At 45.9% G+C, this 15,082-nt stretch overlaps 1 protein-coding gene across 2 annotated transcripts in view; it reads left to right on the plus strand.

Moving 5' to 3' along the window:
- Positions 1-15,082, plus strand: part of tnksa (tankyrase, TRF1-interacting ankyrin-related ADP-ribose polymerase a) — a 64,750-nt gene that overhangs the window by 23,496 nt on the left and 26,172 nt on the right. For both annotated transcript variants that reach the window (XM_083669494.1, XM_083669495.1), the window contains 2 exons: positions 1,067-1,103; positions 4,133-4,208. In XM_083669494.1, the coding sequence (XP_083525620.1) occupies positions 1,067-1,103; positions 4,133-4,208 (113 nt within the window). The remainder of the gene's footprint in view (positions 1-1,066; positions 1,104-4,132; positions 4,209-15,082) is intronic.

Raw genomic sequence — 15,082 nt, forward strand, 5'->3', positions numbered from 1 at the left:
GGGATGGGGAATGTTTGCGTGTGTGTTGTGTTGGGGAAAGTGTGTGTGTTTGGTATTGGGGTGTGTGTATGTGGTATAAGAAGGGTTGTTTGATCACTTGTGTGTGAGATCAGCAGCATACCCATGCATCTGAATCCATCTGCAAAACAAAGGACTCCCCCCACACAAACACACACACCTCCACCCCCCAGACATATTGTGTCAAATGCAAGTATACTGTCTATTTTGCATTCTTCTTCCTACATCCTGCCCTTTTCCCCCTCTGTCTCTTCACCTCTATATCTTTTCTTACTCCCTGTCCCCAAATATTCCCCCTCTCTCTCTCTTCCCTGTACCCTCCCCCCCACCCCCGTCTCTCTCTCCCACTCCAGAGAAAGCACATGTGGGGGGATGGCGATGGAGGGGGGAGGGGGAGTTGTTGTGACTGTAACGGCGGGGCAGGGCTGTTAGGGGAGGGGGAGGGAGAGGGGTGGGATCACACCTCTCCATGATATCCATTTCCCTTCTGTTATCACGGCAACCGGTCCACTCGTACAGAGAGAGAGACACAGAGAGAGAGAGAGAGAGAGAGAGAGATGTTGGCATGGCATTGGTCGGATAATGGGAGAGGCATTTAATTTGAGAATGGCAGGAGGATATGCGTCAATTTACCGGCCGTTTCCAAGACAATGATGATGCCGAGTCCATGGGCAGCGCAACGTCACGGCAACATCAGCCGGAGGGTTGTGCACTGAGCTACGCTACCCAAACACAGAGAGGAGAGGGAGGGGGAGAGAACAAGAGAGAGAGAGAAAGAAAGAAAGAGCAAAAGAGAGAGTGAGAGACAGAGAGAGAGAGTGAGAGAGAGAGAGAGAGAAGCAGGCATTGAGGCACGCTCTTATCTCAGTGTGGGTGCTCTGCGCTGCTGTGTGTGTGAGCGAGTGTGTGTTTACATGGTGTGTGTGTGTGTCTCGTTTTCTCTTTGTGGCGTTTGCTGCTCCTCTCTCGGCGACTCTGGCTCTCTGCTGCTGCTGTGCGCCTCTCTCCCAGCCTGTCTCTGACATTATGATTTTCTGCAACCATTTAGGTGAATACAAGAAGGACGAGCTCCTGGAGGCGGCTAGGTGAGTACAAGCTTTAGCTGTCCTCCTCCCACCAGCTCTCTCCCTCCTCTGTTCTCTCTCTATCCCTTCTTTTTTCTCCTCCCCCTCACAGTCTTGTCAGGCTGGTGTTGTGAAGGCGCTTGTCATGTGGGCTGGGATGCTGGTGCATGGTGAGGGGTTGTTATTGTGAAGGGATGTGCACGTGGAGTGTGTGTGTGTGTGTGTGTGTGTGTGTGTGTGTGTGAGACTGTGTGTGTGAGAGACTGTGTGTGTGTGAGACTGCGGCTGCGTGTGAGTGTGTGACTGTGTGTGAGGGTCATTGTCAGTTCCAGTGGTGTGGATGGCAGGACTGCGATGTCTTCAGCGATCACACACACACATCCCAACACACCAACAGAGTTGAATAGGCCGACGGAGGGCCTGGTGCAGCAGCTGGCTAGCGCAACAGAGCCACGGTGGAAGCAGAGGGGATTATATGGTTAATATAACAAGGGCTTTTCTGACCCTCCTTGATGCAGAGACAGCTGTGTATCCGAGAGGTTTATCCTCTCAGTGCCTGTTATGTCATAACACCGTTGCCGACGTGGGGGATGATTGTCGTTTGGTCCTGTCGGGGTTGGTACGACGATCCCTGTCAAGGTACACCTTGGGAAAAAGAGAGTGGGACTGACAATGTCCTCATCTACCGCCTCCTGTCATGTCCTCCTCGCATGAGCAGCTCCAATATATTGTGTGTCTGCTCTGTGTTCCGAAAGGTTCTTGTGCACTTCTCGGCCCTGTGGGAACTCCTGTCATGTCACAACAAACTTGAGAGGATTTCTCAATGTTGTCTTGACAAATGAAGGGCCGGGGCTCCCCCACAATGGCCGAAGACCCCCTTAATAATTCTCTCCCCCACTTTAGCTGATTCACAATGTCTGGCAAGGAGTCTTAGATGATCCTCAATGGCAGTTTCCCTCCCCACAATGGCTGGTTGTCAAACACTTTCCTGTTCATTATAGCTGCCCCACAATGGCTGGTCATCCCCACATTAGCTTCCCCCCCTATGGCTGCCCCACAATGGCTGTCTGTCCCCTGACAGCTTCCTCCCCACCACGGCTACCCCAGTTGCGACTGTGAAGTTCAGAAGACTGCTTCAAGCCGCACAGCATGTCATGCAGAGTAAGGCATGTCTTTCACACTGAGCTCATTACACTGTAACGGCTGCCTCTATGTACAGGCCGCGGCCTAGAGTTTAGCCCCCAGCACCAAACCTTACAAGAAATGGCTTTTGATGTTTGATGACTGAATCAGAATATGCTCCTGGGAAGAAAGGCAGGGAGCAAGCACAGCATTCTGAAGTTTTTTTTTTTTCTACTTTGAACACACGGAAGATGAACTGTAAAAGCTCTGCCCTCATTATCAGTATGACAGTTGTGCGTATTGAACCATGATCAGAGGTTCTTGCCATGGAGAATAATGTACCGCTATGTCCATAACAACTCCCTGTGCTGAGCCCTGGATTGAAGCCATCACTCTGATCACTCTGCTGTCGAGACGCCACTGTCTTCAGGGTCTCATGAGAGCTGATTGACAAACGACTGCAGATTTTCACCAGCATGATCTCAATTTTAGTACTCTGGTAATCATGAAGATGAAACTCGGCCTACACACAAACACACGCACGCACACACATTTCCTAGCTTTAATCCTGTGGCCTCCCCCTCTGTAATAAACCCTGGGATGTTGTTTGCATCCAAATGAAGGAGCTCTTGTTTTAGCCTTCTCTACCCGGCGGAAGGAGGGGATGAGAGAGGAGCTGAGGAAAGCCACCGGCTATGAATGCATCTTGACTGAAGGGAATTTGGCAAAGCTAGATACACTGCGACTGAGAAAAGAGGAAGAGAAGAAAGCTCCCTTTCTTCCTCTTCCCTTCTCTCCGATGGTCTTTTAGCGTTGTGGTCCGGGTAACGGCACTGACTGGACGCTGCTATGGTAACACATCCTGGCTCTGCCTCCGATGCCTGTGCACCAGGCAAACAACAGAGAGGACAGTGGACAACCCCAATAGATCAACTGCTGGAGCGTGCCAACAATAAAGACTTGCACACTGGCATCAAGCAAAGAGGGGTAACAGGGTGACTGGTACCAGCCAGAGGGAGATGAGACAAGAGGACTAGATGAGCAGTAACATGAGAGTAGCATGGCTGCTCTACTGATTTCAGCGCCTTATTTATCCATACCGAGGCCAAGAGCCTTACGTACAGTCTACCCTATGAATGGCTCCACACAGGTCCATCCCCTACCCCTGTGGCTCTGGCTCATAGTTGTTGTGTGTCCAAACTTATGTCCCAAGTCTCTGCTCAATGTGTCCTGTGTTCTTGACCTGGTGTGTGTCTGTGTGTGTGTGTGTGGTGCTGACTCAGCTGTCTAGAAGACTTCTCTGTTACCGTCACAAAAAAGTCTGATCCACTTAGCTGAGAGAACTGTTTTTGCACCCCAAATCCAGTGTCTCCAATCAGTGGTGCCCAAGACCAGGGAAACTCCTCCCCCAAACTGCACCTGCTCCACTCGTTTTTTTAAATGTCTGATTGGTTCTTCAACCTCAGTCAGTACATGGACTTGGCTGCTCTATAGCCATTCAATGCACAAAGTTTGCCATAGCTAGAGCCTGTGAGTGTTGGCAAGAGAGACTACTAATAACAACCACGACACAGCCATGCCAAGCCTATGGCACCACAGAGAGAACATATCTGTTGACATGACCACTATGACACAGCAGTGTCAGCACAGGCCTGGCCGCCTGTTTTTGACTGCAGATACAATGCACTTTAGTTTTGGTCCATTTTTGAAGAAAACTGAAAACTCCCAGGGCAAGCTTTGTACTCTCCTTGCAATTTCCTTTGTTATCCTCCTTTTTCTGTTGATGATACGACTCCATCCATCCCTCTTCCCCCCCCTGTTTCATTGTTTTTCTATCTCTCCTGCTCACTCGGTTGTCTAATGCAGGGCATGGTGTGTGTTTTTTTTCTGTTTTTTTCTCCCCTCTTTTCTTGGCTGCTTTGCTGCAGGAGTGGGAATGAAGAGAAGCTCATGGCCTTGCTCACTCCACTAAACGTCAACTGCCATGCCAGCGATGGCCGCAAGGTAAGAGTTCTCTCACACACACACACACACACAGTGGTGCATGCCTGTTGTTGCCTCTGCATTCACAACTCTTCCATTTTGATACAATTCATAAAACCTTTGTAGAAAGCAATAGATAAAAAAATCGCCAAATTTCTTAGGCCTGTGCAGTTTTTAGCTGTTAGTGTTAGGCTCTTAATAGTTCCTTAATAAAAAATACAAAAATCAAAATGACCATGAAACAATGAACGGCACAGGACAAATGACTGTCTCTTCAGAACATTTAACTACCTTTCCATGATACAGGATGGAAGGTCAACAAAAACATATTGGTGTTGATTGTTGTGGTCTAGTAATCCAACTGACTCAATAGTAATGTTGTACTGAAATGGACTCTTCATGTCATTTTACTTAATTGACCCTGGCTACTGTCAGTTGAGGAACATTTTACTGTAGAAGCATCGACAGATTAATTTAGTGGTGGATTGAAACCATTGTATAACACAATTCATAGGGGAACTAGTGCCGTGCTCTATGTCTCATAGCCACAAGTTCCAAATCCAAGTATTGTCCTGATCAGATATCAGTTAAAGCTGCTGGATCTTGGTGTGCCCAGACGAGAGGCTTTACCTGAGCCAGCTTTCCTCTCAAACCCTTTCAGTCTTGAAATGAGAGGATTTGTCGTCCCCTTGTGAAATGTTTTCACGCTTGGACGAAAAAGGGATTTAAGGATAAGGTAGCTGCCTTCCACCCTGAATTACTGTTCGGGCCATAAGCAGGGATGTCGTGGTAGAATGTTTAAAAAAATAAATGCTGTGATTCAGTGTAAACGGTTGGTAAATGCTACAAAGGTACGTAAATGACGCTCAGGCTACAGGCCTTTATTCCTCACTGCATCCCTGGTCATGAGGTACTAGATGAGCTGTGTAATGGCAACTTTCAACCACATTTGGCAGTTTTCTATAGTACATAATGATAAGTGACCCATTTGTATTAACGTGGCGTTGGAGTAAAACAGGTGGGTAGTACTGGGTTCTTAAAAAAACAACAACTAAAAAGAACATTTATTGAGACAGTAGGAAGAGAGGGAGCCAGATAAGAGGGATGATGGGGTAGAATAGGCTGGGGTGGGGCTTGCACCCTCAAGCCTCGAGAGACTACTGCTGGGAGCAACTTTGCCACAGTACTGGGGACTTGACCATAGTCATATGCTGTGATGTCCAATTAAAGCACTTATCCAGACTAACCCTATTTGAAAGCTGCTCCCTCATTATTACTGTATACTAGAATTATTCTAGTAAAGGTAATTTGGGATCACTGAGAAATTCTGAATTCAGCTACAAGCCGTTTGTAACCTCCACCACAGTTGCTTATACATATTATTAGGGCTATTGTGCTAGCAGATAGCATTCAACAACTGCTCCCCAGAGTCTCCCCTGACTTGGTTTCCATTGCTGTGGGTTGTTTTGTATGAGGGAGCAGCAACCTCTGTCTGTATTCACCCTAAGTCAGCTTAGCAGGAATGCAATGACATTTAAGATCTGCATTGATTTTGATGACAATTGAACAATGACAGTGATCAATATAATCGACATAATGATTCATATTCAAATTCAAATTAAGCCCCCCCCCCACTGGCAGCCCTCCTCCCTCCATCCCTAGGTGACTCTCTACCTTTGTAGGATGATTATAGTTGGCGTAATATAGTTATAGTAAGTGCCCTGTAGGATTGGGTCAGCCTAGTAGAAGGTTTACAGTAGAAAGAGTTACAGACAGACAGACAGACCTCAGATTTTATCAACAGAGAGCATCGTCTTCAGATTCACTTTACTGATGTGCAGTGAGTCTTTGTTAACCAGTTGCTGTGGCTAAGCAGGCAGGCCTATGCAGATACAGAGGTAGCTTAGTATGGCAGATGAGAGATTTCCCCTATGTTGAGTCCAGTGTGTTTGCCAGGGCCAATGCACTGGAGTGTACACTGGCCCTACATGTACATGCAGGACTGTTACAGTGTTTTATGGGGCTCTCAGAGGGAAAAGGCTTAGCTGGCTTCTCCTCAGGCCACAACTGTCCATTTGCCTACTGCAGACAGCCTTGTAATTGACTGTCCAATCTCAGGTCATACCTAGGAGGGAGACCTGGGAGTTATAGAGGAGGTTGGGTAGAAGTGAGAGGTAAGCAGTTAACACACTATGGTTCCCGGAGATGTTTGATTGTTCTGAGGGGACTGTAGGTTTTTTCATCATCCGTGTCTGTGTTGGGTTTGGTTGAGTCAGCCTCCCACTCCAACAATGTGCTACTCTGCCACTGTGTGTGTGTCTGTGTGTGTGTCTGTGTGTGTCTGTGTGTGTCTGTGTGTGTGTGTGTGTGTGTGTGTGTGTGTGTGTGTGTGTGTGTGTGTGTGTGTGTGTGTCTGTGTCTGTGTCTGTGTCTGTGTCTGTGTCTGTGTGTGTGTGTGTGTGTGCATGCGCCAGCCGCAGAGACCTGTGTGCGTGATCGCTCTGTGCCTGATGCAAATAACTATTATTCTGATTACCATACTAATGATATTCTCTTTTCTCATAACCCATTCCCTTATCATTTCTATTGTCAAAGATGATAAAGAAACAAGTTTAACTGGAACGAAATGAAGGTCTAAAGCTCGCATACAAAGAGGAGAGAAACTCAAGAATATGCAACGCCCGCAGGGATTTGATGTTTTTTTCTCTTTTTTTTGTTGGAAATGTGCGATTCATTCGATTAGAGTGGTTTCTAAAAAAAGCACTTCTTGGCACGTGATTGTATGGAGATTCTGATGTAGAACTGAACATCACCCGTGTGCATTAGATGGCCAGCACTTCTTTTAAGAAGCAAGTTGAGGAAGTCGGTGAAGTGATTTTTAAATGACAGGGAGAGAGGGACATGACAGGTCTTTAATAGAGAGTGTAGCAATACGGTGCTGGCCACACTAGTCTGTGAAAACAACATATTAAGACACTATCTGATTTTATCCATGGAATTCGGGTGTTAACTAACAGAGGCACGACCGCTTCCTCTTTTCTTATTGGCTTAACGGACGAGATGCGTAGTATGGACAGCATAGTGCGTGTGTGTCCGTAAAGAACGGGGACACGCAGAACCTTGTCATCTCCGCTGTCCATCACACTCCCATAGAGACATTTATTTATAAATGTAATAAATAAAAGTAATTTAAGAATACAACCGAGTAGTGTTGCCCCGCTTCCCTAATGCATCCTCCACCACCATCACTACTCCTGCTTTTGTCCACCTCTCTTCCTCTCCCCCTGCCCCCCCCCCCCCCCCCGCCTTTACCTCCCCCCCCAGGGAAATAACAGAAGAAGCGTCTCGCCTCCTTGGCTTGTCATAAAATTCTAGCTAACAAGTGCATTCTTTAGTTGATGTACAGTATATAATGGAATAAGCTCTCTCAGAGCAGCACTGTTCTCTGTGCCCGTCTCGCTCTCTCTCTCTCTCTCTTACCCCCCCCCCCCCCTATAGCCCAGAAGAATCCACGCCCTGGGTAACACAGGGTTTATTCCTCCCCTCATATCTGTTCATTGCCTGAGAATATCCTTTCAGTTTGCTCCTTAAAAATTCTCTGGGTATTTGCCACAGTTGCCTTTAAAGTCACAATCTGTAATTCAAAAAACAACCAAAACCATGGGCCACTAACGTTACCACTCTCACATTCATAGACTCTGGATACAAGGCCTGACAGTCTGTGACATCAACATGGGAATTTAAACATATTTTGTGTTTGTTTAGTGTATATGTTCCTGTTGTTGTTGTAAACATTGGGGTAAAAGAGCCTTATATTTTGGATTATGGTGGCTGAAGACAGGTATATTAACCTCATGAGGCTTATATAAGTAATAGCCTGTTCTTCAGGAATTAATGGGGATATATCAAAAACGTCACGAATTACAGATTGTGGCTTCATGTCTACAGCACATGTTCAATTCAAACCTCAAACCCTCAACATCCACTGTCTGCAACGACTTCCCCCTTTATGCACTTTGGTTAAGCATGCTGAAAATGGATGGCGCATCAGGTGAAAGGTGACTCACCGGTCTGTTGTCTCTGACTGAATTGTGTGGGTCCGTGCGTGCGTCATCTCCGCTTTCCGTCAGTGGATGACTCCCGTAGAGATATTTCTTTAGAAAGTAATTTACAGACTAGTGTTGCCCCCCTTCCCTAACACGACCTCCACCACCACCCCTACCCCTGCCTTTGTCCCCCCCCCCCCCCACCCTCATGTGTGCGTGCGTGCTGTCCTGAGGAGAACAGAGCTGATTCACTTTTCTACTCATCTATTACTCACTGTTCAGTGTCTGTGCAGAGGATATGTTAATGATACAATCATTCCTCTTAACACCAGTCATAATTAGCTGCTGATGAAGTGAAAGACCAATCCAACTTAGACACGTGAGAAAACATGCAGGGGAAAATATTTTGTGGTATCTTGACAAGGATAGGCGCAAACGTAAAGCCTACGGGAGGTTCGTTGTGAGCAGGGAGTCATTTTCTATGTGTCCAGAAGTCACGCTAATGTGTTTTTTGTGATCTTTGCCTTTTAATATTGTAAATATTGTATGGTAACTGGTACACTCACATGCTGGTACTCTAATACACTGGTACACACCAATGCACTTGCACACTGGTACTCTGTAACACAGGTACACTTATCTACTACTACTACTAATTAAATCTACTAATATCCTTGTGCACCAGTATACTAGTGTCCATTAACTAGTCAGACGGGGGGAGGAGAGAGCATGAGAGAGGGAGACATAGAAGGAGTCGAGATGGATGCTCTGTGCTGACCCCCCCCCCCCCCCCCCCCCTTTAACCGTCAGCCTTCACCTGAGTGTATTGCATCTAGAATAGATATTGGCCTGTCGTTGTGAATTGCCGCAGTGGGAAAAGAGCAGCCGTTATCCGACATGCAGGAACGACCGTCATCAGCCTACAATGGTGGAATCACCCACCAAGGCTGTCTTACCATTGTGCCCTCAGTGAAGCGAGGAAGAATACACACACAGCCAACAATCAATCAATTGCTCTGGTCCCCATCAAAGCAGAGGAGAATGAGCCGCTGCTTCTGCAGCTGACAGATATCCTCAGAAAAGCTCTTTCTCTAATACTAGTATAGCTATCTCACTTACGTCAGTCCACACAAGAGGGTTCCGTTTGGAGTGTGTGCATGCCGTGTGTGTGCGCTTGATGTTGGTGTGTGTGCTTGATGTGGAGCGAAACCTCGTAGTCAGAAGATGATGGAAAGCCCAGAAGTACACCACTGTTATTAACACTCTACAGCTCAGTGGAGAGCTCCATCAAGATGCCTACAGAAAAACCAATCACTTACTCCAGCAGACATGTACCGAACAGTCATGAATCACTCTGCAACACTGTTTCACTCACAACAATTGACCTCTCCCTCCATTTCTTTCTCCTTTTTTGTTCTTCCGCTCACTCCATCCTGGGAGAGAGGGGGGCCTGTGCACGGTTCGGGCTCATGGGGGGGGCTCAACCATACCATAACAAATCAGAGCCCTCACCCTCTCGTAATAACTACCATTTCAAAACGGTAATTTGAACCCTGGGCCTGTGTACACAGGAAAGTGTACTGCAGGGCCTTACTGAGACGAGAGAGTTACGAAGTGATGCCGGAAAAGGAAAAGGCCAGCGCTCATTTGATTCTGTTCATAATCACGGCAACTTGTCCACAAAAAAAAGAGCACACTGCACACAAACCATCTGGCTATAACCTTCTTCAGCGTCTCTGAATCTGCTGCGGCAGCATTTCAGGCAAATGGATTCTCGTTTTTTTGTGGGGGTTCATGACCATAGATAATGACTTGGTCACTCTGCTGTGGAATGAAATCCATGTTATTATAATCTATATTTCACTTTGCTTTTCTAACCCAGCGAATACCCAATTAGCACCTTCATGGCTAGACTGTCCTGTTTACTGTGCTGTAGATTTTTGTTCCAGGAGTAGACTGTCCTTTGGCTAACTGGAGAGGTTTTTGTACCAGGAGTAGACTGTCCTTTGGCTAACTGGAGAGGTCTATGTACCAGGAGTAGACTGTCCTTTGGCTAACTGGATAGGTCTATGTACCAGGAGTGGACTGTCCTTTGGCTAACTGGATAGGTTTTTGTACCAGGAGTAGACTTCTTATTCTGCGGTAGAATATTAGCCTCTGCCTCACTGTTTCCCCTTCCCTTTTGTCAAAACATATCATCTCACTTTTAAAGTAAGTAGATTTAAGCTTGTCTTTAGGATATCTATGAGGCTTGTATACACAACATAATCATATTTTATTTGATCTTCTTTAAGACGGTATTAGAACTAGCGCTCTGCTATTACATCAGCTTTAGAAGCAAGGCAGGATTTCCCCGGTGCGGGAATATTTACTCTGACTGTTTCCAGCTCAAACATGATCATTATAAATAGGATTAGGTAGGGAATACGGTTAGCGGCCAATGTCCACCAAATACACTAGTTTCTTTATTTTAGGGCTTTGGGGCTTTCTTTAACCTTTTTGTAATTTCGATAGCTTCTCAGACGCGTGGGATTTCTGAATACCCCAGGATAGGCATTGGGTGGCGGGCGCTTTGAATGAAGAGAGCGGTTGTGGGCATGTTATTAGCAATAGTGGGTGAACAAACAGCTGGTGCGTGCGTGCGTGTGGGTGGCGTGCGTGCGGGTGGCGTGCCTTACAGCACAGAGAAGTTGTATCCACCATATTTCGGGATAACGAGGATGCTTTGGTGCCTCTCGGTCCTGGTATTGGAAGAGTAGGCCTATCCTAGATTGCTTTGTACAGTGGAAAAATACACGTGTGATATGTGGTATGAATGCAGACTATTATGTATGTGGTCACGACACAGTGACCAAGGTGTGTGTGGGAGTTTGTGCCTGTGTAATATTTTGTCCTATGTTGTCTGTGTGTTATTCGTAGTCTGCTATACATAGAGGAGGGGTGACCCACGACACATCCATATGGTGTCCTGCTTCATTTCCATAGTGTCCTGTGTGCTGTATTTCCTAAGAGATCTCTATGGTAAACACCTTCCATAGGGTAGAGGGAGGAGCTAGGGCTAGGCATGGGCCGTACATCTCCCTGTTTGCACAGTACCGCCATAAAACACCAAGGCAGAATAAGCCGTCAGCAGAGTAAGGGTATGGCCTAATGTGTTATTGATCCAAACGGACTGCGACGCAGGAGGGTGGGAGGGCACTCTCTGTTTAGGCAATGTTAGTGTTCCCTTGCCTCCTCCTGGAAATATAGAGTTGGTCTTTATTCCGTATACTAAAACAGGGGAGACAAAGAGACTGTCATCCTTCACTATTCACTCCTTCACCCTTACTCAGTGTCCGTCCATCCCCAGGGTGAAGCCGGATCCGCGGCTACCTCAATTTCAGAGATGCCAGAGAACCGTGGGTTCACTCAGGGAAGAGCAGCGTGTCAGCCTCACACCGTAGCCCATTTCACGGCAATTATAGCATGCGCTGCCACCATGGCAACAACTGACAGCTAGCAGTCACTGTTGGCATGGTTACAGGTTACAATTCCGTAAAAGAGAGAGGGAAGAACGGGGACAAAGGAATGGGAGCCGTGTGCCTGCTGATGAAAGTCATGGCAAAGGAGGCTTTCCAAACCCCCTGCCCCCGCTCCTCTCCTCTTCCCTGTGTGTGCTCTGCTCTTAGATTATTAAAAACAAAAAAAAAACACCAGTATTTTATCAAATGTTACCTTGTTACAGGTTTCATATGCAAAGTATACCTCTAAACCATCTAGTTATGGGTATGCTGCTGTAAGCTCTGAGGTCTGATCTGTTACCTAATGTCTAATTGAAGTGGAAACTGAATGGGAAACCTCCATGGAAAACCACTGCCGATTCCTACAGGGAAAGCAGCTTTAATGTAGTGTGTGTGTGTTTCTCTGTATGTTTGTCAGTGTGTTTGCATGTATGGACTACATTATAGGTTGCTTCAGGATTTTTGAATGTATTATACTTACCAGCAGTGGTGTCGATCCATGGGTAGTATTTTGGAGCGTGTCTGTGGTGTCTTTCATATGGAGGGCATTCGCCCGATAGCGTTTTCCCTCATGAGCCACAATGCTACTGCAAGTAGACAGGGGCTACAACTTCAGCCTGTCCAGAAAGCACCCAAATAAACTCCACATGACACTTACAACTAATAATAAAGCAGTGGCCGTCTCTGCTGCATACTTCGACAGGAAAAAAATAAGTTCCACCACAAAGTCATGGATTGAACATTAATTTGACTTCAAAGTGATGGTATTAAAAATGGAATTAGCTTCATTATTAGTTGTCAGTATCATGTGGTTTATTTTGCTGCTTTTCCCCCTCTCTTGCTGGTTCTAAATATAATGTTTTGTGGGAGAGGGAGTTCTCCTGAATATATATTCTCTGGCTGTATTAAGCTCATGAGACATATACGAGTAATATTCTTTGAAGAATTTGGGTATATATCATCAGAATCAGAATTCTTTTATTTGGCCAAGTATATTTGCACATACAGGAAATTGACTTGGTGAGGTTGGTGCATGGACATAAAAAAACAAATAGCAAATATTGACAAGAAATTTACTAAATAGCAATAACAAATTTACACATTTACAAAAAAGAGCAGCAGAACAATACATCTTGTAGGCTGTGTGAGACTAAATGGCAATGAATTTATGAATAAAAAAACGGCTTCACAAATTCTGTATTATGGCTTTAAGTCCCTTGTAACCAGACTTGGAACTAGCGTGAATATGCTCTCCTCTCTCTCCCTTTCTCTCTGACTCATTACAGAACTTGTCCCCAAGGGCCAGGACACTAAAGGTCGTGCAGCCTTATTTGCCTCAGCTACCTCTGAAATAAGCTCCGTCTGCCCCTTGCTCTGACTTGCTGTAGCTGTACTCTGCCCTCTCTCAGAACGGCTCTGCCTTTTCGTAACTCTGCCTTGCCCTCTCTCAGCTAAACTCCTCTTTACCCTCTCTCTCTGGTGCACTCTGCCTTAATCTCTCTCAGAAGAGCTGTCTTTCTCTCTCTCTCTCTCAGAAGACTTCTGCCTTGAACTCTCTCAGAAGAGCTCTGCCTTGACCTCTCTCAGAAGAGTTCTGCCTTGATCTCTCTCAGGTGGAATCTGCCTTGACCTTTCTCAGAAGAGCTCTGCCTTGACCTCTCTCAGAAGAGCTGTCTTTCTCTCTCTCAGAAGAGCTGTCTTTCTCTCTCTCAGAAGAGCTCTGCCTTATAGTAGGTCTGCCATCAACCCTCTCTCCAGGCCTACTGGGAACTGGAACATTGCTTTATTTCTCCCTCCAAGCACAAACGATCTGGATTGAACATGGAAATGCTGTACTACAACACTGAAGCCTCAGAGACTTTTACCAGCCCTCCAAATCCTCTCTCTAAATCATGTTCACAAACAAGCCTGGCTATGATTTAACATCTAACCCATTTACAAACAGTGATAGGAACATGGGAAGGGACAGTCAAAAGAGTAAGAGAGACACAGTGGGTGAGAGCATTTCGCCTATGTCATATATGACGAGATGTTATTAGGTAGGGAAAATTATAGTATTAGGAGTAGATGTAGGAGTATTATGTTAATTTATGTGATCATACACAGCCTATGTCTGTGTTGGTACGATGAAGTGGGCTGAAAATGGATTCGGTTTTGTTTAAAGCTGTGGTTAAACAGCGTGCAGGGGAAAAAAGACGCTTTGTTGTTGTGTGAACTGCTGTTTTTGCAATTCCTCAAAAAGGCACTGAAATATGTGCACTATCGCGGATATTGTTTTCTGACTGAAAGAGGATGCAACGTGAGTCTGCAGACTTGAGCTATTATTTCTAGCAACAGAGTTTGTTATTGTGTCCTGAAGTGTTTTTTCTTTATTTTTATAGAAGTGTTTATGATCATGTATAAAGCTTGGAGGATGCTCCAGGTCCCAATAGACATCCCCTTCCCCTCACCATACCTCCTCCCCTCACCTACCCACTCCCTCTCCTCTCTCTATCTTACCTCTCCCTCCTCCTCCCCCCCCCACTCTCTTCCCACTACCACTCCCCTCTTCCCCCCACTCCCTTCCCCCTACCACTCCACGCCCCAAGGGTTGACAGATTGACGGGCGGGGCCTAAGCGAATTGAGCCTGCCCAACCTGTGTGTCGCCATGGTGATGCAGCCCTGCACTGTGTTGATTTGGATAATATTCAGATGTGACACATTTAAGACACAGAGTCCAGTAAAACACACACACACACACACATTTACATACAAAGCTTGTTACATTTACATAAATACATTTGTACATACAAGTGTAGAACTGACCTCAGTTTGTGTGGCACGATGATTGAATCAGCAACATATTGAACTTTGGTTGTCTATCACAACATTCTACAAGCAGAATTGACGCATCTACTACAGCCAGTCAGTGGTCTGTTGTGGGAATTTTACTTGTGGAATGCATTTCCTGTTGGAGTTTATTTTGCTTTCAATCAAAAATGTGCAGCGGAGACGTGGGTAATAACAACGCCTACTGGTGAACTACTATGACGCATTTATAAACATTGATCTTTTAATCAAGACAACATTGTCTTACCCTGGTCCCAGATCTCTGTGCTTTAAGCCAACTGCTGTGACTGTCGCCGTCATACTACCAGACATGTTTTGCATGATGACATGGGCTAAAAGCACATCCGGTACTTAAACCAAGCTGGTGTTTAGTACTAGGATTCACAGAACAGTACATATGACTCACAAGGCAAGGAAGAGATCGTGTTGCTTGCTCTCTGATTAATAGCAACAGTTCTGTGTGTGTGTGTGAGTGTGTGTGTGAGTGTGAGGGAGGACTAGTGCGAACTGCAACTCTCA

The sequence above is a fragment of the Argentina silus genome (genome assembly GCF_951799395.1).
Source record: "Argentina silus genome assembly, chromosome: 5".
Taxonomy (NCBI): domain Eukaryota; kingdom Metazoa; phylum Chordata; class Actinopteri; order Argentiniformes; family Argentinidae; genus Argentina; species Argentina silus.